We start from the raw sequence: 26,922 nt of genomic DNA on the forward strand, positions 1-26,922 counted from the left end.
CCCCCCCCCCCCCGCTAGAAAATGTGTGAGTGCTGGCGAGTCGACCTTGCACATGGCAGCCATCCTGTGCATGAGCCACTGGGCTGATACGTGGCATTAAAACTAGTTCTAATTTTCACTTTAAACTGAAACTTTGATAGCTTCTCATGGCTACTGTCTACTATATTAAACAGTGGAGATGTGAACAGTGAAGCGTGAGATCATTTATAGTTTGTGAGCCGTGGCTCTTCCTGTGACTGCAACTTGCTATCATTTCTCTGTGTTTCAAGCATTTGTGAATGGAGAGATCGAGGTGGGTGGATCTCGGATGCGCTTCAGTTCTTGAATAATTGATACCATCGTCCCTCCATTAAGCTTATGTGGTCATTTAAGTATAGTATGCTGCTTGCTAATTGACAGGGTAATGTGCATATCTGTTTTCAGGATGGCCGTGAAGCCTCTTTCCTTTTGAAGCCAGTGGGTTAAGGACCCAGAGCACATTGGCTCCTGGGCAGTGTGCTGCTGTGGCACAGAAGAGTTGGCTGTGGCCAGTGGCATCTACTGTCCAGAGGCTCGGAAGCCCTTCTGTGTAAGCCACCTTCTCCATCTGCTCTTGTGCAGTTGAGATGCCTGTTTAAAGCGTTTCTATCTTGGAGCCTGATGGTGTATGTATTTTTGTTCCGAATATTTCCTAGTCTTGTGGTTCAGCTATAGGAAGAGTCAAGGGAAAAGGCGTCACCCACATAGGGCCGACAGATGTGCCAGGAAGCCGCGAATAACGTCACTCCTGGGCTCTTTAAAACTTTTATATTTGAACCAGCCACGTTGTCTCTGAAAAGTTTGCCATGAATAATTGAGCCGGGCTAAAATATCTGATAAGCAACTGCAGGAGCAATGAAAGCCTTTCTTCGGCTAATGCATAAGCTCTGAACCAAGCACAGCACAGCGAGGAGTGCTCAGCCACACGTGGGACTCGGGAAGGAGATAGAAAGAGTGTACCAGCCAGAGATGGAGAAGACCGGAGTGAGGTTTAGTAACACCCTCTTCTGTGTGTCAGTAGCATTCCGAGTTTCTGCATGCTCTGGCTCGCCTGTGAGATTCTAGAGAGCGTCTGTGTACACACCGAAGTTTAAACACATTGGCACGATTTGTTTGGGAGTAGGAAGAGGGGCATGCCATAACATTTTTAAACATGAGAAAGAGATGGGAAGTGGCTCTCAGAGTTGTGGGTTGGGGTGGTACAAAGGGGCACCCCAGTGCTTGCTTACTCTGCAGCTTTGGCTCGGACCAGATTTCTTTTTGAGTTGTTTTGGGTTTTGAGATATGCCTTTCTTAATGCTGATTTTGACGACAGGGCCAGTGAGGGGTTAAAGGTGCCTCCTTTCTTCAGAGGGTGATGGGGATGCCCTTTCTAGAGACTTCTTGTTGAGGTAGGATTTGTGTGTAAACAGATCTTAAAGGATCAGTTCTTTGCTAAGTAATAATTTTATCTTAATTCTCTTGTGACTGTTGATTATGTCAGATTAAAATTATTGTATGCATATATTAATAGGTTTAGGAGACCATAGATTTTAATGGAAATGATTTGGGGAAAAAATCGATTATATCAACCATTCTTTTATGGTCCACATTTTGAAATTTCTTTTTCTTACTAGTTTTAAAGGGATTGAACTTAAAATTATCTCTAATTTATGCTTACCCTTCTGAATGAGTTTTTTTAAATGTATAAAAGTTTAAAAAGATAATGTATATGTTTGGCTTCAAATCTTTAATTACTAAAGAAGCTACTTAGTTAACGTGCCTTTGAGATGCCGCAGTCAGCTCATTGTTACCAGGTGCTACTCTGTACCTGCTAGCTTTAAACAACAGTCATTTACCAACCCGTGGGAGGATTGAGGGGACTTGGGGGGCGCTCTGGTGGGGGGGCATTGTCTCTTATTTCATCCATGAGATTTTTTTCATTAGTTAAAATTATTATTTTATTCTTTGAGAATTCCACATAATGTATGTTGATTGTATTTCCCCTAAACTTCTCCCCTTAACTCACCTTTGATCCACGCACACCTTGCTACCTCACATCTCGCACGTAGACTTTGTCTTCTTAAGACAACAAATCAAACCAAACACGAAGACCATGGATTCCAGTTTGTGCTGTCCCTCCACCTGTGAGTGAGGGACATCCACTAGAGTGTAGTTGACCCATCAGGTACCACAGTCTTAAAGAAAACTCTCCATCCCACAAAATTTCCCAGCTGCCCACACCTCTTCAGTGAGGGCTGGGACCAGGCTCATAAGCCCCTTTGCATTGCATAGTAGAATGCTGACTGTCCTTATTACGTGTAGCCAGCCACAGCTGCTGTGAGTTGATAAGTGCAGTGGTCCTGTCACATCTGGAAGCTGCTCTTTTGCTCTGGTCTTCCCTGTCCTCTGGCTCAGTCTTTCTGCCTCCTTCTAGATGGTCCCGAGCCTTGAGGAGAGGGCCATGATAACAGTTGTTCCTTTGGGACTGAGTATTCCTCCCGGACAAGTTCTCTGCCTTTTGACCAGATGTGAGTTTATGTGTTCGCTGTTGGCTGCTGCACCAAGGGACTTCTCTGAGGTTTGAGATCTGCCCTCAAGCACTGGTAGAACTCTATAGATGTAGAAGGCAGTTTGATAGTGATGTTTGAAGGGATCAGTATCAGACCAGGATTCCCAAGACCAAGTTCTCAGCACAAAGGAGGTTTATTTGACAGAGGAACAGAAGGCAGGGAATGAGAGACAAAGACCTGACAGTGAGCATGAGGGAGAAGGGGAAGTGAACAAGGGAGAGGATGAACTAAGGGGACTGCCTCTGGATAGAGAAGAGACAGATGTGGCCCATAAGAAAATGGGAGGTCATAAAGGTAAGAGGAGAAACCCTTATTAGGATGAGATGTTTAATTTTAAGTGGGCATGTTAATTAGGTGAGCCAAAAGGGGCTTTGATTGCTGGACTTCAAAACTTTGATAACTGGATCAAGGAAGAGGAAATGACCAAATAAGGGAATAGACCTTGGGGGCTTGCTTTAGGAATGTATTCTAATTGTTTCTCAAAAGTCCTAGGGAATGGGAGAAGGCAGGGCCTGCCAAAGCTATGTTAGCTATGCTCTAGCTGACTGGAGGCTCTTCAGTGTCCATATAGGTTCAGCCCTGGGCTTGGGCTTATGAGTACCCTGGGCATGCATGCATGCATGCTTGCTTGCTTGCTTGTGTGTGTATTTATTTATTTAGTCAGATTCGCAAGACCAGGCCTATTTCCTTTTGTGGAGTGGGTCTTAAATCTAATCAGAAAGTGGTTGGTTACCCATAACATTTATACCAGTGGGCTTATATTTATACAGTAGTAACTATTGCAGTTCACAGAGTTCACAACTAGATAAGACGGTTGATTACCCTCTCCCTGCTCCCAGTACTGTCAGAGCTAACAAGAGAGAGGAAGCGTCCCGATCAGCACCAACTTGGTTTCTCCATGTTCTGTGACCAGCATGTGTGGTGTCCTCAGCAACAGGGTCTGACCGTCGAGTTATTGTAGGCAGTAGGGAGGAGCAATGGCACTAGGCCCTATTGGGTGGGGTCTCCAGGACAGGTCTGAGCAACAGCTTGAGGGAAGTGTCTCACATCTGATACTGGCCTCTTTATTTGGCAACATATGGGAATAAGCATAATCCACCGTGTAGGATAACTCCACTTAAAATATATGAATACACAAACACATTTTAAAAAATCAGGAAGCTTAGAAAATTGTAGGTTTCCATATGGCTTTTCTGAACATCCTTAGCATTAGTTCTTCTGTGCGTGACACCCTCCTCTGCCCTTCCTTCTCAACCCTGTAGAACTTTACCCTTCCCTTCCCTCTCCTCTGCATGCCCTGCCCTCTCCTCCCCTACCCACTCTAACCTCCCTTCTCAATACTCATCCCTGCCTCTCCTCCCCCTCACCTGGGTTCCCCTCTGCATCCATGAGATGTGGCAACCTGAGGGTGCCTCATTCTCTTTGGCTTGGGAGGCCAGCTCATGGTGTCCTGTGGTTCCAAGACAGGTCCCCAAAGACTGTCTCACCACCAATCACATTTCTAACCGCTGCTTGTCTCAGCCCTGCTCATCCCACACACTGACTAGAACAGGTCCCCCTGTGGCCTGAGTCACATGAAGGATACGGCTGGAGCTTTACCGTTAGCAGGCTCTGGACCCATATTCATACAGCACTGGGACCGGGTTTTTAGTCTGCCACCTATAGTTTATATACCCACCTTCTTAATTTTGGTAGTGAGAGGCTAAATCAAAATAGAGACAGAAAAGTCATGAAAAAGGAACACATAGGATTTGATGTCTAAAAAACTTACTAGAATTTGAAATTTATTATTGAAACATGGGAATGTAGTCAATATATAGAAGACATGAATTCATAAACAAGATTTACTGTTTGTTTTTCACGTGATCTCAAACTACAAGTCGTAGAAACAGTAATGGAAAGGGTAAACGCATCTCCTGCTGCATCTTACTGTGTCTGCATCTTACTGTGTCTGCATCTTACTGTGTCTGCATCTTACTGTGTCTGCATCCTACTGTGTCTGCATCTTACTGTGTCTGAGGGTAGCATTTTTATTCTTTTAGAAAAAAAAATGACTACAAGAATTAAATTAAACTGTTCACCAGTTGAGTAAACCATTCCTGACACAATGCATGGATACTAAATCCCGTAGTTGGAGATACTTTATCGTGTTGGCTCCAGACATAGACTAAAAGAAGTCATCTGAAAGAAACAGCATTTGAACAAAGAGAGCAGTACCCCTCCTCATTCCTGGTTCTTTGTCTACCCTCTTCAGGTATCCTGAAAAATGTTTGCTTAAAATTCAGGCCTTAGCACAGTAAAAACAAAAATTACTTTGCTTGATTCTGTGACAGCATTGATATGAAATGAAGAACTGAGGAAAACTTCAAAAGGCAAAGGTGAATATTAAATAACAAATATTCTTTTTTGTGAATATCTGTCTTGTTGTTTAGGTGCGCTAGGGTTTCTTTACAACCCCCCCCCCTTTATTTTATTTCATTTTATTTATTTATTTTATTTATTTTTTTGTGGCAGGCTTGGGGGAAGAAGTAGAGGAACTTTGACCTTCAAGAATCAATAAGAATTGAACGAGAGCCAGGGCGAGCAGAGTGCTTGCCCAGGGATCAGCGTAGGTGCGGTGCTAATGAGGCTGAGGTCAGGAGTCAGGCCTCTCAAGGTACACCGGACAGAATCCACACTGTAGAAACCTCCTCTCAAGAAGTGTAGGGGCTTTGTGGAGTACATGGGAGATTGTAGGTGGGTGGGCCAGGATCCAGGCCTCTCCTGGCCACACCAGGCTTTTTGCCTCTGAGGAGGGATGAGCTTGTGTGTGTGCCTGTGTCTTAGTTAGGGTTTTACTGCTGTGAACAGACACCATAACCAAGGCAAATCTTTTTTTTTTTTTTTTTTTTTTTTTTTAGTTTTTCGAGACAGGATTTCTCTGTATAGCCCTGGCTGTCCTGGAACTCACTTTGTAGACCAGACTGGCCTCGAACTCAGAAATCCGCCTGCCTCTGCCTCCCAAGTGCTAGGATTAAAGGAGTGCACCACCACGCCCAGCTAACCAAGGCAGTTCTTAAAAAGGACAATATTTAAATGGGGCTGGCTTACAGGTTCAGAGGTTCATTCCATTATCATCAAGGTGGGAGCATGTCTCTGTCCAGGCAGGCATGGTGCAGGAGAAGCTAAGAGTTTTACATCTTCTTCTGAAGGCTCCTAGAAGACTGGCTTCCAGGCAGCTAGGGTGAGGGTCTTATAGCCCATACCCACAATGTTGTACCTACTCCATCAAGGCCACACCTACTCCACCGAGACCACACCCACCCCACCAAGGCCACACCCACTCCAAGAAGGCCACACCTCCTCATAGTGCCACTCCCTGGGCCAAGCGTATTGTAACTACCACAGCCTGCCTGGGAAGGGCAGGTGAAGATCAGCTGAGGGTTCTTGGTATTGGGGATGGGTGTCTCTTTGTAAGGCTTGGTCTTTAGAAGTATTTGATCCTGAGAAGCTATAGCTAGAGGATAAGCAGGACCGGCAGCATCAGCAGACTGTCTTCATTGCTGTGAAGAGTTGGGTGATGTCTGTCAACCGCAGTGGCAGTAGGAATCAAAGAGCCGACCCGACCCAGTTGCCCTCAGGTGGGAGGCACAGCATGCCAGAGTTAGAGCTGCATGGAATGCCCCTGTGGCCGTGAGTGGACTAAGTGGAAGCATTGGAGAACTACTCTTGATTAAATTGGTCATTTGTAGCTGAGGACACAGGTATGGTAGGTAAAGTCCCAGCTATAGCTAAGAGAAGAGGTGGGCCACAGATCATGCATCCTGAGCCTTAGAGGGCCATCAGTTCCCACACTGGTTTGCTGGTTGTTTGACGAGCCTCTCCTCTGTGTAAAGCACCACGTAGGGGTGGAGGGAGGAGATGCAGAGAGAAGATGCTGCTTAGAAGAGACCCACTTTCCTAAAGGAGAAGGAAAGTGAACGTGGTGGATGGCCTGTGCTGTCACGCAGGTGTCTTGCGGAAGACAGTCATTACCCCATGACTGGAACCGCATGTGTGGGACACGCCAATATGTTGGCCTCAAAGACACCAGGGCAGCATCATGATGCCAAGGGTACCATTGGAGGCCTGGGGCCATATCAGTGGTAGATAATTTGTGTGGCCTTGGGCTCACCCACCACTAAAAGGCAAAACCAAAAAATAGGCATAAGCATACTCTTTTGATTTCATTGATTTTCCCTATTTAATCTCTTTCATTAGCACCTACCAGTATAGGTTTGCTGTTACATTGACAGCCTTCTCCAGCTGGCTAAACCTATCAGGACTCAGGTTTCTTTGTGTGTCTTGACTCCTTTGATCACAGCCTTTAGCGTGACACACCCCACGAACTTAACTGACCGTTTTTTGAAAAAAAAAAAAAGTATGTGTATGTGTCTCACATTTAAAACTATTTTGAATAGCTCCTTGGAGCAGGTTCCATTTCCGACAAGAAATTGATACTTGAAAGTCTTCTAATGCCCAAGCTGGGAGCCTCTCCTGAATGAACCGATGTTTACAGAGCCACCGCCGCCGCAGGCTACCTTCAGAGGGAATCGATATTCTCATGATGACATCATTACTGCTCTGGCTAAAACCCAATCCTGCGACTTACATGACTGCAATGTGCATCAGTGCTTGTGCATAGAGAAATAGTGCATCTCTGGGCATTTCAGTTCATTAGGATAGAGGTACAGACATCAGTGCGCTAAGTTAAATAGTAAGGGCGTCAAGACTGTAATGGTTTGCTGGCAGGCCAGGATCTTGTGGTTCACAAGCATCTTCCTCCAGTTGGAGCAGGACTTTGTGTGTGAGACAGTACTAGCTGCTGCCTTGCCTGCATCCTGTTGCTGGGTTACATGCTGTTCATCTGTGGTTACAGTAGCTGCTTACGATTTATTGGTGAAAGTGACAGGTGTTGCTTTGAAAGGAAGGCAGAGTCTTCAGTCTGAAATGAAAACCCTGGCTGTCTCTGGAACATGATCGTTGGATGCCGATGTTGCCTCCATTGCGGGAGCCTACATCATTCCACACGGATGTTGCTGTAAGAGCTCATCGCCCCTGCAGTGACTCCAGGATGGGTGCTCCTGTCACCCCTTCTCTCAGGGTTGTCTGTTCCTTTTGACAAGTGAATCTTTAGGTGGCAAATATTGTTTCAAGATGGTGTCACCGGTTGTGTGTCAGGAAATGCCTTGATGATACCTTGTCATCCCTGTGCTCAGGAAAGCATGCGATTTGGAGTTGGATAGAAGTGGGCATGGCTTTGGGTTCTGCATGACATTTCCTACCTGCCAAGTCTCTGGTGTTTTTCCCATTTTGAGCTTTTTACCAGCCTAAGAACTGTGCTCCCATTTCAGGTTTCTTGGCAGAAAATAAGTGCACAGAAAACCATATTGATGGACCTTAGTATATGAACTCTATATTGTAAGCCAAGAGAATCCCTTTAATACTTGGGTGGATTTTTTTTCCCCAAAGGATTTGCATTATCTTAAATTCCATGTAAGTTTACTACAAAGGCAGGCTGTTGGCTCTGCACCTTTGCAGAGGTTTTAATCGCTCATCTACTAAGTAAATGGATTTTTAAAAACATCCTCAGATTTTTTTTTTATGTGAAGCTTGAAAGGCACCTTGTGGGCTCAAATCAGAGCTCCCCATTCAGCAGCTACATCGGATGAGTCAGCAGTGCCCGGACGCTCTGTTCCTACAGAGTCACCATGAAAGGCTCACCAGGCAGAGGGCAGCCTGACCTTCTTCTGGAAGCAGTGCCTTTTTGCCTCTACAAGCAGAATTCCGCCTTTCTGCCTGGGCCTACCATAGCAAAGGCGCTGCACTAGCCTAACTGACAGGGACCCTTTCGGTGCCTACTGTGTGTCTCTGGTACACCGTGCCAGGTGCCTCCACTTCCCCAAGCCTGTCACAGTTCTCTAGGGGTAATGGGACCAGATGGGAGGGAGAGGGGAAGAGAGCTGGTTGTTAGAAGCTAGTAGTTCGGGACCTGAAATGGTTTGGGCATCAGATGAATGCTATGAGAACATCGCCAGCCATTCTAAAGCCCAACACCGCCTCAGCACTGCCTGTGGCAGCTCAGGTCCTCAGGGTCCCCAGCAGAGACCACAGAGTGTCTGTCACACCTGGCTTGGGATGTTTCAGACTCTCGCCTCTGTCTGCATCTTGTTGGCAAGTAAGTCATAAGCCATGAAGGTCAGCCCACATTTAGGGAAGAGGAAGTTAGACAGACTCTACTTTTCAGTAGAGCAGTGGTGAGGGATTTGTCTCCCTCTTTAACCCACCAGACATGTTCCTTGATAGGAAAGCCTCTGAGAGACCTTGAAGAGGAAGGGGTGGAAGGACGTTGGGCATCCCTGATCAATGACGAAGTGCACTTTCCCATTTGAGACAGAAACCAAATGGTCATAGGCTGAAGGAGTCAGTGCATGGTAGGTCTGGGAAACTGGAGTGGGTGATGGATGCACAGTGCTTTCCTAGAATTCTGCTCTTCCGGGTGGAGCCACCGTGGAGGCTCAGGGAGGCATAGGATTGGGGGCACTGCCTTTGTGTGTGAAGATGGTGAGGGCACCATGGCCTGTTCTGTTCCAGACCAGCATTGCTCCTTTCTGTTCACATGCCCCATTGACCTGGTTAGATACTCAAGGAGTTCTGTTCTGTCTTTGTGATAAAACTTTGTCCCGGGATTGGTCCTCCTGCCTGTGCCTAAGAATGGCAGTTTTCTGTAGTGGTTTCTATCTGTGAGCACGGCCTCAGCTTCCTTTGCTTGTCTTCTCTCCACCTTTTTCCTGAACAGGGCTCTGGTTCATTCTCTTTGTTTTAGTTAACATCCCATGGCAAAGGCCCACAGAAATTGTTGGCCTTTCTGCTCAGATGGGAACTTGGAAACCCAGGAACCACAGTTCTAAGGAGAGACAGTGTTTCAAAGGAAGGGTGTCCTGAGACAAGGGAGCCCAGGAACCACACAGCTCCAAGGAAGACTCCTCAGCAGAGGTTTTGCAGCTTCCAGGATGGAGTAGTGGTGGTATCCCCAGCTGAGCTGAGGAACTCAGGAACCTCAGCCTCACTCCTTATCTTCATTTCTTTCCTTCTTCTCTTCATTGACTCTTGTCTTCTTCAGATGAGAGATTCACACCAGGCAACAAATCTCATAAAAGAGACTTATTGGAGAGTCCAGGGTGTGGAGGGACTAATTCAGGAATAGTCACCTATATTCCTGGGAGGGAGCCCATAGCAGGGAATTGTACAAAGCACAGTGCTTTTATAGGGGTGCTTGTGTGTGTGCATGGGGGGGGGGCTTTCTAGCATGGAGATTTCCTGGGTGAGGATTGGTAGGATTTCAAGTCCTGGATTTGGGGGAGCTCAGGGATTGGTGTGTTTCCCTATTCAGGGATTGGTGGCTTTTGTTCACACTTTTCACATAAAATTAGTGTAATCTCAGGAGGGTCCTGTTGAGGGGCTAGAGTTGACCTTTATAATACTTACAGAGGCTGGAAATGCCATTAGGACAGTTAGGGAGGTCTTGAGGAGGGACCTGGCTGCGGGAGCTTGTGTGTGGGTTAGGGTAGGGGTGGAGGGCTGGGGCTGGATACTTTCCTGCCTTGAGGGATAATTAAGTTTACAAAGTTTACAAAGGAGTCCTCTTAGGGAAAGCCTTTCCTGCACTGCAGTGATGTGAATATCCAACAGGACCCGTGGCAGCTGTCCTCTGCTTGTCGTCTGTAATTCCAGTACTGGTTTTAGAAGCGCCCTCACCCTGGCCAGGCCAGAACCTTTCCGAATTCTCCTTTCTATGTCCATACTGTTGAATTGTTTTGAATTTTCCTCCTACACAAGTACAGCCCGTGGAGTGTCACACAGGTCCTGTGGACCTGGAGCCGTGTACTGCATTAGAATCTCTGGAGTGTAGCTTTCCATATTTTCATAAGATTTCATAAGTGACGCTGATTTTTTTATGCCACGTCTTTATCATGCCCTGGCCCATTCTCACCATTTTGCTTTGATCCAGCCTGTGGAATTTCCTGGGTGCATATAACAAATGAACACCTACTCGATAGCTTAGAACAAGAGGTGTTTACATTTTCACAGTCCTGGCAGGCTTAAGGCTGAGATCAAGGTGTGGGCAGGACCCTGTGCCCTCTGATGGCTCCAGGGAAGAGCCTTTCTGGTTTCTTTCGGCTCTAGGTGGCTTCAGGAATTCCTGAGAGTGTGCTTGTGTATTATGGGCCCCCTCCATCTTTGCGTGGTCTCTCCCTCTGTCTCAGAGTGCCTCTTAAAGGTGCTGGTTTTTAGAATTAGGTCCCCCTAACCGTTTAACATGGCTTCATCTTGAGAGCCTTGGCCTTTTTCTGAAAGGTCCACGCACAGACTCCAGGATGTGCTCGTATCTTTTTGGGGGAGGCAGCATCCATCTCCTCCCCGCCCCCTCAGGCAGGGACAGTGCTCTGCGCTGATCCCTCGCACGGCCCATGTGAGCTCCTGCTGACCTGTGTACCTTCCTTGTGTACTTCGTTGGTCCTGTCACACTAACCGAGCACATCCTCCCAGACTCCCTGTTCTCCGTAGGGTAAGAAACCCAGGTACTTCTCCTGCAGTACCTTGCTCTTGCAGTCTCACCCTGTCTGTTCTTCCCTCCTTCCCACAGCCTTTACCCTAATGGAACTCAGAACTTGGGGCTCGCTGAATCTTCTTTCTCTGTGTGTGTGTTCTACCTCTAATCCCTGGCTTGGATTCACGACAACTCCAGAGTGCCTTCCTCTGCTCTGTGGGCTGCCTGCGCCCCTGGTCCCATGTGTTTCTAACACCGCTGCATTTGCTTCTTGCAGATAGAAGGTTCTGTGAAGGCAGGATGCTGATAAATACTGAGAGTAGGCTGAGGCACTTAATCTGATGAGAAACTCGACTTATATCTTGCCATTGCTTTCCCTTCACCGTCTTGCTTCCACTAGGGCTTTGCACTTGCCATTCATTGTCCGGATGCACTAGGAAGGCAGTCTGTGCATGCATTGCTGTATTTGTTTAACCTCAGTACCTGTGCATCTATGCACGAACCCAGGCAGTATAAGTTAAACTGTTTCTGCATGTGCTGGCATTTCTGACTCCTTCCCTTTGTGCCGGATTGAGGCTGTGAAGTGGCCTCTCATGAATGGAGGGTTAGAGGAACATCAGAGTCCATAACAGCTCTTATGGAGTCCCCCCACCCCGCTTTTTGCTTTAGCCAGAATGTGACTTTCCCACAGCTCTGTGTCTGTGTGTCTCGGGCCACTCACCGAAAACAGTTAGTTGTCCCTTGCCCCGGTTTTACGTGTCCTAGGACGAGGATGTTGTTGACCAAATTGGACCAGATGTAAGGGGGATAGGGACAGAGGAAGATGCTGGCAGTCCCATCTTACCCAGCCAGGGAGCGGTACTGGGAGGGGAGGTCGGGGTTTGGGAGAAGGGAATGCAGTTTTGAGCAGAGAGCCACCCTGCCTGTGGCACACTGTCCAGGCTGGGCCCTCCTGATTGGGTTTGTCCCAGTGAGGACACTGTATGACATGAGAAACCTTGACGGACCTCATAGTTTATCTCCTCCATAGCAGTGAAAACACCTCTCCAAGTTGTTGACTATCTTGCCTTTAATTGGTTCACGTGTTTTATATATATATATATATATATATATATATATATATATATATGCTGCTAATCCCGAGTTAAGTGGCATCAGAATATATTCAAGTAAGTCTGTGGTGATTGTTTACTCGTGAGTATTGCAGGCTTAGGCAAAATGCACATTTTAAAAAAAAAATAAATAAATCTTGCTTGAGGGGAAAAAGAGACTCCTAAGACTTGAAACATTTTTTCCTTTAGCATGGAGACATCCTTGGGTAGCTGGAATTCTGCTGGGGTGGGCATGGAAACAGATGACAGGCACAGGACTAACATCTTCGGGGTGATATAAACCCACTGTCTGGTAGGGCTATTGGCTCAGCCGCTTTAAACACACCCAGACCCCTTTGTTCCAACGTGCTCAGTTCCCAGGGGCCTTACCCTACACCTCCACCACACCTCTCTTCTGTACAAAGTGGGAGGAGTCAAGCCAAGGGTCTACTGGGTAAGACAGAGTAGGCACAGGCCCCCAGACCTGTGGCCCTTCTCTTTGCTGTTCTCAGAGGGCCTAAGAGCAGCTGTGTTTATCCTAGTAAATTTTATATGATTCTCTTCCACATCTTCTCTGGGGAGGAAGTTCTGCCACGGTGCCAGCAAGGAGTCTTAGTCAAATCCGCATGGCCACATGGGATGCTGGTTAAAACATTCAGAGATTAGTAGTTAAGCCATGGTTAGTGCAGGCAGTTGAAACCAAACTGTCAGCTGTAATCCCAAATTCCTTGAAACTCTGGCATTAGCTAAATATAAGCAGTCTACCTCAGGACTTGTTTACTTTCCAAGTTTTTTTTTAGAGCGGGGTAAAACTCATGTATAATTTGTACAAGCTGTATTTTTTTTTTCTGTTAACCTATCCGTATAGGGTTCAAACAAATGAGAATGCATACGGGATTCAAAACTCTGAAGAAAGTAACTAAATTTAGTGTTTTTGCGAATAAAGATCTTACAGAAAGCATTAACATGATTTGAAAGTAAGACATGAGGCTTAATTAGCATACTCTTTCCTAACTAGTTCATTTAAAATACTTCTCGAGTGTTTTTCCGAGGTCTGTTAGAATGGCTCCAGCCGAATCCAGCCAGCGTTCGTAGAGCCTCTGCAGGATGCTCATTTGCTTAGTTAGACCCTTGTCTCTTCGGAGGAAGATTTGAAGAGTCCATCTTTACAGAATAGGAAACCTATAATTACTTGTCCATCACTCTTAAATGAAGTCTCTGGAAGCGATTTGGGCTTTATTACAGCTGAAGTCTGCTCACAAACCCTCTCCTCCTGTGGGGGCTCAGTGAGCAGCTTCCTGGCCATTCCTGTCCTCTTGCACTGATGCTCACACCTAATGCTTTTAAAACTTACAAGCAACTGAACGCTTTTGTTGTCTCTACTTTAGGTACAATGGTGCTTTACCTAATGGTGACAGGGGCAGGAGGAAAAGCAGATTTGCCCTCTATAAGCGGACCTACGCCAGTGGTGTCAAACCCAGCACAATCCACATGGTCTCCACACCACAGGCGTCCAAGGTATGTGGTTGAGGCAAATGGTGATGCCCATATTTCTTGTCAGCTGCTATTTCCTCTTGACTTTTTTTTTATGTAGGACAGAGCGTCTCAACTCCATGAGGTTGGGGAATGTTTGTGGAGAGCTGTGCTGTGCCCTGTGAGATGTTTAGCAGCACTCTTGACCTTGACCCGTTAGGTCCCCACAGCATCCCTCTTCCCACTCCTCAAGGCTCAAACATATCTGGGGACATTGCAGGATGGCTGGTGGGAGGGGTGGGCAGGGGACGTCGGAAGTCCATCTGCTGTTTTGTTTTAGAAAACATTCATCAGGTTACAGCTGTGTTTGGAAGCTCTGTGATGCTTTTTATCTTAAAGAATTTTTGCATTAGATCGGCAGCTAAACTTCCCAAGGATCTGTTATTTTCCTTCTGTGAGTTGATGTAGCATGTTGCTACACTGTCTACACATTACTGGGGATTGAGTGTGAGTGATTAACACAATGTGAAGCACTCAGGTCTAAGGGGTATAGTATGTTCATAGTGCTTATTTCTTCCCAGTAAGTTTGTTGTGGTTTGATTACGAATAACACCCTTAGGTTCATATATCTGAACTTGGCCCCGAGTTGTGGTACTGCTTAGGGAGGATTAGATGGTGTGGAGGAGGTGTATCACTGAGGGTTGGCTTTGAGGTTTCAAAAGACTCAGGCTAGGCCTGTTTTCTCATCTGTGGTTGCCGCCAGCGGATCAGGATCTAAAACTCTCAACTGCTGCTCCCGTAGCGCCTGATAGCTTCCTCCATGATGGCCATGGACTAACAACCCTCTAAAACTGTAAACAGACCCCCAGGTGCATTTTTATAAGTTGCCTTGGTCACGGTGTCTCTTCACAGCATTAAGACAGTTACTAAGACAAAGTTTGAAGTAAATGAAATGTTAATTATTTTAAAGGATTAAATCATGTGTCCTCTGATACATAAGCAAGAGAAATATCTTCAGTTTCCCGTCTGGTTTGCCCAGTTATTACACTAATATTACACCATGACTGGTTTTACGTGTTAAACTTATGGCAAGTTTTCTTTCAATGAAATCAACTATTTACTATACAATACCTGCCTTTATAATAATGTATTAATGTGCAATGTTTCTTATGGGGTTACTGGATGTGTTTGTGATTATGGCTTTGAAGAATCTGGGCAAGTCAAGCACTGATCTGTTTTTGCTGAACAGCAGCCTTCAGAGAACATTACGCTTCCTTGGAGTCAAGTGTCGTGTTCACGCAGAGCGTTAACTGTGACCAGCCTGTGAACACTTGGCTGGTTAAGAGTCCCTGACACAGGGCCCCAGAGAGGCTCTGATAGAATGTACCAGCTTTGGCGGCCTGCTAATAGTGACAGATGAGCAAGAAAGAAGACAACAGGAACCAAAAAGGGTCGTGTCAAGTGGGCAAGGTCGGCTACAGAGAGCAACTGTGAAGACTGGGAGATGACATGGCATTTACAGTAAACCTGGCTTCAACAGGACCTGAAGAATTAGAAGAGAGGCAATAGCAGCAAGCTCTTGGGTGGCCAAGGACACGAGAAAGGCTTTACAGTCTGTCTTAGTTCCTTCCCCCAACGACCCCCAACAAAATGCCTGACACGTTGTTTGATTGTGGCTGTTTCAGGAGATGCCAGTTATGGTGGCAGTGAAGGCACAGTGGCCAAGTGGCTCAGTCCCTGGTGGGTAGATCTTGCAATGACATCATTTTACTGTATGGTGAAACCAGGAGGCAGAGATGGCACTGGGAAGGAGCAGAATACATAGGAAGGCCTCCAGTTGACTCCCAACCAGCCCTGCCTCCCTTCCCTGGTCCTGCAAGCTCCCTAAACAGCACCATCTGCTGGGGATGGAGCACAGGATCCTGTGCAGGATGTGTCAGAGTGTTTGAAGAAGGAAGACAAGACACATGCTGGAGAGCACACGATAAGTGCCAAAAGTATTCTTGCAGTACAAATATGGTCCTTTTAATTGTGTAGAGCCGTAGAACATCTTCCTTGTCTTGTCTTGGGTCTGTGCTGTTGATTATTTCCTTCTTTTTCAATGTAACATTTTTATTCATTCTTTGGGAGCTTCACATCCTGTACCCATTATTTCCTTTTGAAATCGGGAGTTTCATGTTATTCGAATGGCTGACAAAAGCCACAGAAAGCTGGGGCTGGAGCATAGTGATAGAGGACTTGCTTGTGTGTGCAGGGTCCCTAAGAAAACACACACACACACACACACACACACACACACACACACACATGCACAAGCACACGCGCACACACATTATAGAGATTTTGCTTTGATTATCCAAGCTCATTCTGTGATGAAATATGACAGACTTGTAGCTGGCTCTGGGGAGTACGGCCTCAGCGGCTGGCTCTTCCTTCTCTTCTCCCGGACTCTCTTACTGAACATTGTAGCTTTCGTTATTTTTCCTACATGCTTAGATTTTGCTTCAAGACTTTTAAATCATTCACATCTCAGTAGCTGTGCGAGTCTGTACTTAAACACACTACCCACAGTACTAAGAATTGGGCACATCAGGTCCCAACCCTCTTTGTAATCTGGAAAAAAATGTATTTTCTCAGAGCCTTGGGTGGATTCTCATTTGCAAGCTAAGCAAATGGACAATAATAAGCAGGAACCATAGTGTATTTTGGTTACAAGCACCTTCTAGCTAAAGAAATAAATAGGAGGGACAGAAGGAGAGAAACCATGATAGAAAGGGTATACGTTGAGAGCCCAGGGCTGCTGGAAGACAATGCATGTCCCAAGGGAAGTTATTAACATGGCTGTTCCATCACTCTGCAGTGACTTGAATTTACCATCCCATTTCCCTACTAAAGGTATGCATCTTTAGGAGAGAATCTGGTAGGCTCAGCTTGGCCTTGCCATGGCCAAGGGAGAGAGAAACGGGGGCATGGTGTGTGTGATGGGGGTGGTAAGCACTGGTCTATGGCAGCCTTCTTGTCTTTGTATCACTGCCTCAAGGGCTTTGTACTGAGAAATACAGAATATTGTTTGTAATGTGAAAGGGGGTTGAATCTGTTTCTGCCCTTCAGGGACCTGGACCTCAGGCACAGACTCTGCCTTCCGGGGCCTCTCAGATGCACACCATTGTCTGTGTAATGGTGCCGCTTCTGCTTTCTTGGCCTTCCTGCTTCTGGGCTCCGTTCAGTTATGAACGTCTTTAACTGAGTCTGTAAGCCAGTCATCTGGTGGACAGGCAGTGTCGGGGAGCTGATCTCCCAACTCCTAAAGCACCCTTATTATTTTTCCGTGTCTTTCTGGCCATGGCATCAGACATGACTGCATCCTGCTGCCCTGTTGATGTTGCTGACTTTCCTCGTCCCTGCCTCTGCTCTTTGTGCTGACCTACAGTTTATTCCTTTCTGTCTTTCAGTGACCTGGTGGCTGGCCTGACACCTTTGTCCTTGTGTCTTCCCCCTGTGTCTATGTTTGGGGTCAGAACAAAGGTGCCAATGGTGAAGTCGGTGGGAGACGGGGCCTCTTAGTCGCCCATGAACGCCAGCATTAAAGCTGAGGCAGATTCTGATGGCAAGCCCATGCTATTGTGGCATAATCTCTATTTGTGTAATCTATATGTGTGTACATATTTGCTCTTGGAATGATACAGGTATTCTCTGATAATATAATGTGGTTAGAAGCATCAGAAGTCCCATTTTACTTCTGGCAGATCTGTTACACAGGCACAAAGCCTCATCTTTTATTCACCCATTCATTTATTCAATAAATATTTATCCAGCACCTTCCACACCCAGGCATCGTGCCAGGTCTCAGACAGACAGCCTCGAACAAACACATCCGCACGGAGCCGATCGGCCGGTGTGGGCTGTGTGTGAATGTGTATACAGCTGTGCTGGGAGAAGTACTGAGGGGCTCGGGGGGGGGGGGGGGGGGGGGGGGGGGCGGGGGGTAGGAAGGCACAGTGTGGCCAGGCAGGCAGGGGCATTTGATCTTCTGCTGATGTTGTTGGGGGTGGAGCCAACCAGGGATGCAGAGAGATCAGGGCCTAGCTGGAGGACTTCACTTTCTCTGAATGGGAACTGTTGGGGAGTGTTAAGCTGAGAGAGTTGCACAATACAACTGAGAATTTACTTTTTGGAGACTAGTATACTGTTATTCCACCAGTAAACAGTGATGGTACCAGTATCTGATAACAGATATTTTTACCAGCTGCATGTTAAAATTAGTAACATTGCTAGGGAAAAAAATTCATCATAATTTTTCTTACTTAGATTATGTTTTATAGAAATGTCCTTTTTGGGGGTATTTTCACTTTCCAAAAGTAACTAGAAATCACCCTCCCCCCAGTGTATTTCATAATGGAAAATATTCTCAATATTTGAATAATGTTTAGCCTAAGATTAAGTCTCATTAATATGACTGCATGTCCTGGGCTGCTCTTTAATCTGTGTCTTTACCATCTTTCCGTTGCTATGAGAGAGAATGTAAGTAAGGCTGGGTGCCTTCTGAAGGGATTTGCTTGTCTCAACTCTGCTGGCAGCTTACACCTGTATCCTGGATATCACAGCATGGTGGAAATGCAAGTGGGAGCAAGTCAAATGCTGCCGGGGCGTGTACAAGCCCGGAAATGGAGCAGATATCCCGGAGCTATTTGTTCCCATTGCTGGTTCTCATAGGAACTTACCCAGTGTCCCGACCTCACCTTCTCTGTAAGATCAGTACTCATCCATTCTGAGGGTGGCGCCCTGTGGCTTCCCTCTTATAGATGCACCACCATTCAGCATAGCTAGATCAGAAACCATGCTGCCAGCACATAAGCCTTGGGGACCAGCCACACCCAGACTGCAGCCATGTGTATGAGTTGGTCCAGCTGTAGCAGTTGATGGAGCACTCTGAGCGTCAACAGTGACTGTGGGAGTCGGTAAAGCTGATATAATCTTCAATGTTCGCTCAGTAGCTTGAGCTGATTTGTAGAGTTCATCGAGGCCCACTTTTGAAGTGTGTGTCTCGGTGGCACTGGGCAGTGTAGCCGGCTCTGCTTCAGGAGAGGTACCAGCTCCTCAGCGTCTACAGACTCTTCACTGGTGCTGCTTTTGAGTACTTTGGCTTTACATAGTCTTGATTTTGATTTCCTTTATAGTCATTTCATTATAATCCTTCAGTTCGTAGTGTGTGGTGTTTGTTTGGTTTGGTTTGGTAAGACAGGGTATGATGTGTAGTTTAGGCTAGCCCCAAACTCACTGTCCCCCTGCCTCAGCCTCGTGACTTTATTATGTATGAGTCACCACACTCTACTCTCTGTTTGGTAGTTTGAAGTTCAGTAATTAATGAATGAAATTATTATAAATGATTTAGTTAATTCAGTGAAGTATGTTCAGGCAAGTGTTTTGATAAGGCTTTTCCAGTTAGGCACTGTAAGTTTGTATATCTTACCTATAAGAGAAGACAATAATGAAGTAATGAACCACAGAGCTGGATGTATCGTGATCCTCTACTGGGTACAAACTCGTAAATGAGAAGCTACTTATCTTGTGCCTGGTAAAAGCGCAGGCACGAGTGAGCTTCTACATGGCTAAAGCAGAGGCTTGCAAAAGCTCCTTATTAATGAGTGTTGTCTGAGACCATGCCGTGCAGTTCACATGATTTTCTGACAGAGTCTCAGGACTTCCAATATAGTTCTTGTAGGAAACGATCATGTCAGCTTAAATTTATGGTTCCAGTCATTACACAACACATTTACTGATATGAAAAAACAGCCTTTGGAAAACTTACAAAACCAAAGCAGTAAAATTTGAGTCATCAAGAGTGAAGCTCCACCCATTTTACATAGAGGTCCAGTGATTTACTTAAGATGCAATTCTGAAGACTTTGAAGATGGCGTGATGGCTTTTGTTGATTTCGTGCAGCTGGAAGGAGTGACATCTGAAAAATATTAAGCTTTACTGTGGTTCTGAAGAAGAATTCATGAAAAATGGTTTCCAGGAGCCATACTTACAGGAAAACCTTACGGATTTTGCACAGATGATGTAAGGAGCTAGGGAGAAGGAGCTCTCATGGATGCTGTCTCCCTGGTGTTTTGCTGTGTCTGGATGATTTGGAAGATAAGCTAAGGAAACCTTGTAATATTTTATGTTGAAGAATTTGTTACTTCACATCAGATACACACTAGAGTTAAATAGCATTCCGAAGAACCCGGAAAAAAGCTCTGATGTCTTACAAAGGATTGAAGATTCACTTGTGCAGAGACTGGGAGGTAGCCATTGGCCAGTTAAGAGTTTTTAAGGGTTTGGCTTTGGTGGGTAGCAATGTAACTGATGTTATGTGAAGTTTTTCTTTATTTTTAAGAATAAGAAACTGTAATGCCAACAAGGCCAGAGTTAGTTGACAGGTAATTGATGGTAAAACACATGTAAAACCAAATAATGCTGAGTGTGGTAGTGATTCAGAATGTGTTAGAACCAAACCTGAAAAAAAACAAAAGCAAGAATTCCAGGAGAAAAGTATTATCCAACAGCTTATATGACCGTGGACATTCTATAGATTACAGATATGACTAATGCATTATTAACTTCGAACAGTATCTTTAAAATTCATTGATCCCTACGATTCGACCAGTTGTTTACGGAATATTGTAGAGTGAAAGTAGAAATCACACCTAATAAGTAATTCTCATGGCTTAGCTGATGGTAGTAATAGTAGGTGTGCGAAATCTAATTGTGGTTAGAGCGAGAACAGGGGCATTGAGTGTGGATTAGTGAGCAGAGGGGCTAGGAGCTGCACCTCCAGCACAGGCAGGGTCCTTGTGTGTGCACACTCTTTTGCCTGCCCCCTTCAACCAACTGGAGCAGAGGAAGAACTTGGAGTCTTTAGTCAAATCCTAGCTCAGACATTGAGCCACGTGTGCCAATACGTCAAAGAAAAGATCATGCTAACAATTTCTAAGAACTAACAGGTGGCTTGGAAATTAGTGGGATGACTCGACAGATGATTGATGCCATTGCCTGCCACACTTGAATGTAGTTCCATAGTATGGATACTAGAAAATGTATGGGAATGTTCGTAAATATTGAAAAGCAGCTTCACTTGGAGTTTTGGGATTTGAAACAGCACAAGTCCTTATCAGTACTCTTCTGCAGCCTTTTGTAAGCTTTCAAGTGGGTTTCAATAGATTGTAGAATAGAGTTTAAATTAAAATTCGAAGTCTCATTCGAGATTCCTACATTGAGTGCTTCCAAAAGGGTGGCGTATTGATAGGGAATATCGGGATTGTCCTAGTTTCAGCAATCAGAAAGTTTAGCACTAATGTTTTCTGTGTGCTCTACCACTTGTTTCATATTTTCAAGTGCTAATAACTGTGTGTGTGACTGTGCTTTGCTGTGTAGTGTGAATAGAAGAACTCAACACTTTCAAATAAAAGAGAGATTCTCTCATATGCACTCCGTAGGTAGTTACCCCATCTGCATGCAAGGGGCCTGGGCCTTACTCTCTGGTTGCCTTCATGGCAAAAGGAACCCTGCACATAAAGTCAGGAACTTCTAAGAGGGATTAACATGGATTATCCAGATGGGCCCAGTGTAATCACAAGGGCCCTTAACAGTGGAAGGGAGGGTTTTTAATGAATAGCTTAGAGAGAGAGAGAGAGATGAGGGCAGAGGGGCAAGGGGGGGGCATTGAGGTAGAGGAAGAGGACCATATATCAGAGTGGCTGTATCCTCTAGAAGCTGGGGACAAACCTGTCAGCCAGCAAGGAAACCAGCACTTAAGTCTTACTTTCATAGGTACTGCAGGCAACCCCAGTGGCTTGGAAAGTCTTCCCCGGGACTCGCTCACTCCTTGTTGTCAGCCTGGTGTGATTCTGGCAGAGGACCCAGTGTGCATGCTGAATACTGGTGGACAGATCTACAAGGAAACTTAGTGTGGCTTTAGCAGCAGAGGCCTTTGAGGATATGTTACAACAGCAAGAGAAAACTTATACCTACCGTTCTATGGGAAATTAAGTACAAAATGCCTATATTTGTGATTAGTTCTTAGTCTTGTGCTAGAGGAAACAAAGATATTGGGAAAAAATGGCAACTGGGCGATGATGAACAATTTTGGATATAGAGAATTAAAACAGGAAATCTCGAGTAGAGCACTTGGTGTCTTTAATTAACACTAATTATCTACATTACATTTATATAATAATTGTAATTTTGACCCAATGCTTGTGTTAGTTGGCAAAACAATTTGTGGTGTTCTTAAAGCAAAATTCCAGTGACTTGTTTCAACATCTCAGTTCTGGAGAATGATTTTATCTATAATTATGCTTTTAATCAAAGTTAGCCAAACTATCACCCAGTTGATCACTTGGAACCCTCTTTTTGTTGAAGAAGGGGGTCTTTTCTTATAACTTCCCCTTTGAAAACACTGAGCACTAAAAATTCAAGTGATCTTTATTTAGACTGCATTTTTAAAGTGTCGAAAACAAAACAAAACAAACAGACAGAAATAACCTTGACAAGTTGACTCATCTCACTAAGGTGTGCATGCTGCCCAGGGCCCCAGAGTGCTGTCTTACTGATGCTGAGTAAGTTCCCTAGAGAACAGGGACTAAAACTGATCCCAGATTGCTTCTGACTGTCTTCCCCACCCCCATCCCCTCATCCCCTGGAAATGTGGCCCAGAAACCCCATGCATTGCCAGGCAAGGGCTGCCGTGGTGACACAGTGAGTTAATACAATTCTTGCTCCTAGGAGTGGAAGCTGCCAGGCTGGTGAGACTGCTCAATGGGAGAAGTGCTCACTGCACATGAACAAAGACCCGAGTTGTACAAGAGCTCAGTACAACAGCATGTCAGCACATCTGTAACGCTGGCACCCACCGGGGTGTAGAGAAAGGCAAATCCCCAGAATGTGCTGGCCAGGCAGGCTGGGGAGCTCTGAGGTTAGTGAGAGACCTGTCTCAAAAACGTACAATGGAGAAAAGTAGAGGAAGACACCTGATGTCAACGTCTGGCTACCACATGCGCATTCAACTTGCGTGCATAAGTGTGTGTACACACAGAGGTACACACGCATGCATGTGCATGCACACACAGTTGAAATTGGAAGCTGCCTTGTAATTGAATTGGCGGCACCAGTGGTTAGTGAAAGTGGTGTTCTGCAGAGAGCCCTTCCACAGATGAACCAGTGATGGAGGCTTGGCTTCAATTATAGCTAGTCTGTTTGTAGTGGTGGTTTTGATAGCGTGCCGTACAGGGGCAGGGCAATGCGTCCAATGTAGCTGATAACGGTAATGGTCTGTAGAGGGGAGCCAGGTATCAGGCTGGCTAGGAATGAATGCTGTTGGTTTAGACCCTTGTGCTTCATTTAGAACAGTGTTCTTGCAAAAGTGTCTCAGCTTCTTTGAAACCCGATGCAACTGCACCCAGTACTACTTACGTTTGTGCACTTGGTTGATGGTATCCATGTTCTAGGTAAGGAAGCTGTGGCTGCTGAACCCTTTGGTTTCGAATGCTGAGTGAGCAGAGGTGCTCGCTTGGACTGTACTCTCTTTCCACTCCCAGCTGTCCCCTGAGCTCCTCACAGTGTTCTCTTCCTCTCTGCTCCCCAAATAGCCTTCCCCCCCCACAACTCTGTGCATTTATCAGTAACATCTGCATTTGTTAACATAAGCTTCAGTCTCCTCTACTAACCTGCACTCTCACCTCTCAGGACTCTCCTCCCCTAGCCTCAGAGAGACGTCCTCCCTGAGCCCAAAGAACGTTGGCCACACACTTACACTGAGTTAAGAGTTGTTGACTGGCTCTCCTCTAAGGCAGGATCGTGTCCATGTGCTCTGCTTACACAGACGCTGTAACCTGCTTTGGCCCTGTCCTGGGACAGCAGGTTATCCTGAAGGTCGGCCAGCTAGGAAATACTTGGAAATACTGGAAATATTTCCAATGGACTAAGGAAATACTTGGAATGCATCAACTGCCTGCTGTAGGTAGTGGTAGCAATTGGCTAACGCACACTGATGTTAGTGAGGTGGTCTCTGGAAAGAAGTACTCATAAAAAACTCATAGTGGGCTCTGGTTTCATGAAACCTGGCACCTACACTCATGTACTGGCTGTGGAGATGTTACGAGGACCTTGTAGCTAAAGTGCATTGGTGGATTAAAGTTGAAACTGAATTTGGACATAGGCTTCCTCTGTGAACTTGATAATGTAAGTTTATTGTTTTCTTAGCTCTTAGCAGCAAAGCATTACTACAACGAAGCAGATTCTGAATCATTGAGTGCACTGATTTTGAAGGTCAGAGATTTCCTCACTGGAGAATGCGGTCAGCAAAGAGAATACCGTGACCCAGCCTTCTTGAGGGAAGGTGCGTTTGGCCCAGCACAGCTCATTGCTCAGGCATTCCTCATCTGCCCGCTGACTTACACCATTGTTAAACAAGAACAAATTAGATGTTTAAAAAAAAAAAAGATTTTTTTCCTGTTGGTCATAATAGTAATGTCTGGTAGAAATTGTTGGATATCAGCAATCTTTTCTGTCAACCCTTAAAAAAAAACCCGTTATTTATTTATTGTGTCAGTCAGGGTTCTCTAAAGGGACAGAATCCATAGATGGATTGGAGCTTCTGGTCTTCAGTCTACAAGGGAAACCTGAAAAGGAACGCAGCAGTGTTGGCGGCAGGATGGGTGAACTTGCCAGCAAGAGTGAAGGCAGGCAGACAAGCCACACAGTTTCTCTTCCATCTTCCTTTATCTGGGCTTGAAGGAAGGTACCACTTACATCAGGGTGGGCCTTTCCTCTTTGAACTAGTCTGACAAGGAGATCCCTCACAGGAGTGCCCAGTGCTTGCTTGTTAGTGGATTCCTGATCCACACAACCAGCATTAACCACTACGGTTGTGTTCCTTTGCAGCCTCGTCTCATAAACATAAGACTGCCATTAAGTTAAAAAAGAAACCTATTCTGTGTGTGTTTGGGCAGACGTGTCATGGTGTATGTGTGGAATCAGCTTGTGGGAACCAGCTCTCTCCTTCTACCACGAGGGTCCCATGGATTGAATCTGTTACGAGCTTGCCGGCAAGTGTCCTCACTTGCAGAGACTACTTGCTTGCTCCATAGTGCCATGTTGGGCCATCCAAATAGCATTGACACTTGAATCTTTTTTTTTTTTTTTTTTGGTTTTTTGAGACAGGGTTTCTCTGTGTAGCCCTGGCTGTCCTGGAACTCACTCTGTAGACCAGGCTGTCCTCGAACTCAGAAATCCGCCTGCCTCTGCCTCCCGAGTGCTGGGATTAAAGGCGTGCGCCACCACGCCCGGCGACACTTGAATCTTACAAGCGGAGTAGGACTGATGTCGAATCTACTTGTCTTCAGTGAGTGGAACGACACTTCTGCAGAATAGAGCTTACCTAGTATTTTGAATTTCTTCCTACTTACTGCTTAGCCCGTGATACTGAGCGTTAGCCCAGGGTCTCAGATATTACAGGTGCACCTCCTACGTCTGTATACCCCCAGATCGAGTATCTTTCATTTATTTTGACTTTTTCTTAGCATGCACACATTTTACATGTGGAATTTGATGCTTTTTCACAAAGCAAACACCTGTTTACACAGCCCCCAGGCCAAGGAGCCAGTACCCTGCCAGAGCCCCAGAGGTCCTCTTGCTCCCCAGTTGGCTACTGTCCAACCCAGGCAGTAACCAGGTAACCACCATTCAGCCCAGAAGCCACCTGTGAACATCTTTAAAAAACGGGACCCACTGAGTGAGCATCTCTATTTCTGACTCCTTTGGTGTAGAATCATATTTGTAAATGAAATACACTTATGTTGGGTGCAGGAGTTTTTTTATTGTTATTTAATGTTTTGTGTGGATATTATTCTAATAACTAATATGCCTAAAAGTTTTGATAGTACTAAAATCCCAGTTAAATTTTTGGTTTCTGATATTTGGTATTTTAAAAGCTATTTCACCTTAGGATGTAAAGTCAGGATAAATACAAGTTAATCATAGCTACCAGTATTTATGCTTAAGTTGGAAATCTAGCTTTTGCTGCAAGTGAAAATCTATTTTCATTTGGGAAATTGCTAAACTTGCTAAAGCAGCAATAATTTTGTAGAGCTGAATATTCCAGGGAAAACTCTAATATTCTATATTACTCTTTTAATACTGTGGTATGTTGCTGTTTTCCTCTGGAAAACACTTTTAAAGCTTACTGACGACCGTGTTTCCCTTAGTTTCCACGTTTGTGAGGTCTGGAGATAGCTTGACTTAGGAGTCAGGGATGGTGTGGACCAGTGTGGGTGGTCCTGACTGGATGCTCAGCTCCTTGCTGTCTGTGAGGCTTAGGGCATGCTCTCTAAGCACATCTCTCCAGAGTTGCTGGTGGGAATCAGGCAGGTTTGATGGTATTCCCATTCCCTGCCTGCCAGGTAGGCTCTAGGGAACCAGGAACTGTTCTTCGTACTGACTGGGCAAGGGCTTGAGAACTTCCCTGCTTGAATACAAAAGTCAGCTTTAAAATCATGACGCTGGTTACCACTTTCATTTTTGGTTTTAGTGTTAATATTTTTGTTTTCTAATTTACTGTTGCTCTTGTTTGTTTTTGAACTGTTGTTGACTAACACTCCAGTCAGCCTGCTGAACTTGCACTTCATCTTTTGTTATGCTGAGTTTCTAGTGAGTGCTCCCTGCTCTGTACTCCCACCAGGAAAGGAGAGAAGGTTGCTCCTAAGCTAAGGGCAGGAGTGTTCCAGCCTCAGCACTGTTAGTAGCTAGCTCCTTGTTGTGGGGAATGCTTCGATTCACTAGATCCCAGGGGCATCCATTCTCAGACACGACTGCCAAAGAAGTCCCCAGACATTCCTCATCTTGGGAGTCCTAGATGTCAGTTAAAGAACATTGATTTAGACTGTTCAGCTTTAGTCAGTATGGAATCTAGAATTACACTCCCCAGGTCGAATTCCCCACCCCCTTTGGCTGACTGAGAACCACTACAACTCTCCAATACTCAGTTCTCAAGTGAAAGAATAAATATTTACTCCAGCTCTCAAGTTGGAATCATGTGAACTGTGTACATGTAAAGTTCTTAAAGAATAATCTCTACACAGTGTAAATCCCCGATGACCACTATTAATTATTACCCATATAATTCTAGACTAAAATACAAAAAGCGTGGTTTAAAGTAATAAAAGAGCACCAGAAAATG

General features: G+C 45.4%; 1 protein-coding gene across 1 annotated transcript in view; it reads left to right on the forward strand.

Moving 5' to 3' along the window:
- Peli2 (pellino E3 ubiquitin protein ligase family member 2) overlaps positions 1-26,922 on the forward strand; it is a 140,895-nt gene that overhangs the window by 34,781 nt on the left and 79,192 nt on the right. The window contains exon 2 of the mRNA XM_021181894.2: positions 13,619-13,748. Within this exon, the coding sequence (XP_021037553.1) occupies positions 13,619-13,748 (130 nt within the window). The remainder of the gene's footprint in view (positions 1-13,618; positions 13,749-26,922) is intronic.

This window comes from Mus caroli, chromosome 14, assembly GCF_900094665.2.
Source record: "Mus caroli chromosome 14, CAROLI_EIJ_v1.1, whole genome shotgun sequence".
Taxonomy (NCBI): Eukaryota; Metazoa; Chordata; class Mammalia; order Rodentia; family Muridae; genus Mus; species Mus caroli.